This window comes from Eurypyga helias, unplaced genomic scaffold (genome assembly GCF_000690775.1).
Source record: "Eurypyga helias isolate BGI_N326 unplaced genomic scaffold, ASM69077v1 scaffold29638, whole genome shotgun sequence".
NCBI classification, from domain to species: Eukaryota; Metazoa; Chordata; class Aves; order Eurypygiformes; family Eurypygidae; genus Eurypyga; species Eurypyga helias.
Genome location: NW_010266753.1, coordinates 1 through 2,080, shown reverse-complemented (window position 1 = coordinate 2,080; position 2,080 = coordinate 1). Strand labels below are relative to the sequence as shown.

The 2,080-nt window shown below is 42.6% G+C and overlaps 1 protein-coding gene across 1 annotated transcript in view; it reads right to left on the bottom strand.

Moving 5' to 3' along the window:
• Window positions 1-2,071, bottom strand: part of LOC104513752 (syntaxin-8-like) — a gene marked incomplete at both ends in the record, with an annotated part of 5,847 nt that extends 3,776 nt beyond the window's left edge. Inside the window, one exon of the mRNA XM_010157209.1 lies at window positions 1,955-2,071. Within this exon, the coding sequence (XP_010155511.1) occupies window positions 1,955-2,071 (117 nt within the window). The remainder of the gene's footprint in view (window positions 1-1,954) is intronic.
• Window positions 2,072-2,080: the final 9 nt, after the last annotated feature.

Here is a 2,080-nt window from a genome sequence, read left to right as displayed (position 1 = left end):
TTCCCTACAGGGCTGGGGTTTCTTTTCCATTTTAAATTTTATGCTCTAGTTTTTGCTCAGCAATAAGCAGTAAGGGTTTTTTTTATCCATGCTAATGGCAATACACTACAATAAAATCTTGTTTACATTCTCCCTACCAGGCAAACACTGTACAAAGACAACTTCTCCGTTAAAACATTCAGGAGTCATAGAATGTATGACTGCTCAGCCGTGGATTTCTCAACATGCATTTCTGTTATGAAAACAACTCTCTCATTGTTGGAAACCTGTTTATAGTAGAATCAAACACTGCCAAATATTCATCTCTAACTGTTAATGGATTAAAGGGAAACTGCGCTTGGAAAACACGGGGCATGGAACAAATGATTTTATGAAGAAATAAGTCAACCGTGTAATGTTTCCATAAAACACGGCCTTGGAGAGTTACGGTATGAGAACGGCTTCAACCACTAATACAACATTTTGTTGGGGATTTTTGGAACACGTCACAGATTGTATTGATGCCAATAGAGAATTTTGTCCTCTATAAACACAGATGGATTGAGCAGCAATCTTTTTATTAGTCTTCTTTTGCTTATGTATCTGTACAATTCCTAATACTTCATCATCTTGAAACCAGGGAATTTAATCACCCCTAAACACTCAATTCTACAGCTAGAGAAAATATTTCTCCCAAATCCCACTTACTTGCGCCTCCTGAAACCTCTTTTCAATTCATGCCAAATTTGAGTCATTAAAAAGCACTGATTATCGTACAAAGCCTACGCAGTTTTTGTTAGCATTTCTTCAGAGGAAACATTTCAAAACTGACGTTTTATTTTAAAAGCTATCAGCAAAGAGACCTGCAAAAAAAAGATAGAGCAATCGTGCGTCACATTACAACCCTGCTATGAAGAGGGGCAGATGCTAGAAAATAAATCATTCAGCAGGTTTTTTAGTTATGCAAATTATTACAAAAGACTAACTCAAGAGCTTGCACGCCTTTTCATCTTCACGCAGCCAAGGGAGAAGTTCATGGCACAATCCCTAGGGCGTGCAATCAAGCAGGCTCCTATGCTTCTTGAAGGAAAAGAGGAGGCTTTTAATCCTACAGAAAGCAGCCTCCTGAGAATCGTTTTATTTTTTAAATAGGAAGTGTGAAAAGGTGGAGACATAATATTCCCAGGTAAGCTCTAACTTCTGCTTCTCATTCATATTTAACTCTGGTCTTATATTTTATTAGAAATATAGCTTAAAAAAGGCTGCAAAATTCCTATTTCATCTCCTCTATAGCCACTATAGGAAGGAAGCAAGCCAGCTTTGTGGGGAAGAATATATATATTTTGTATTTACACTGAAAGGAGCACGCAGAAGCTGACAAGCATCCCAACATCTCTTAGAGTCAGGATCTCTGAAAACTGTTCTGTTCTTGGCAGCGACAGCCCTGAGCAGTCAGCAGCGCGTGCCAACGCTCCCATTGCTTCTCCTGCTGTAAAACCAGCGTTATTGCATGCAGAATAGATTCATTACTGTTAAATGCAAGATTTTTTTTTTTTTTTTGGTGTGGCACTGAAAAGCTACTGTTAACTTAGAAATCGTATTCTTGTTCCCTTCCCAGAAACCTTCAGGAACACACCACTAATACTATGTTCCGGCCATTAAACATGACTTCAGACCCGCAGGTCTCTAGCTGCAACAACTGTGGCCTGACACAGCCCGGTCCCCGGCCTGAGAGGGGCGGTGGAGAGTCCCTCCCTTCCCCATTGCGCTTTGTCCGTCGCCTGCCTAACGCGCCCTCCCAGGCAGCAGCCACTTCCCTCCGCAGTCAGAGGCAGGAAATTCAGGCCTTACAGCTTCCTAGACACATCCCACTCCTGCAAATTTCACGCTTAACCAGCATTTAGAGAGGTTAAAGGCAAAATGTAGCTAAAAGCACCCACGCTCGCAGACCCCAGAGCTGCGGGCAGAGGAGTACCTTGGCTGAACTCTCCCCGTTCCTTTGGTAGCGGTTACGCTCCTGGATTTTCTCAGCGATCTCCTGGGCGATCTGGCAAGAGGCATCGTACAGCGAGAGCCTGCGAACGAGAGGTGGCAGCTGAGC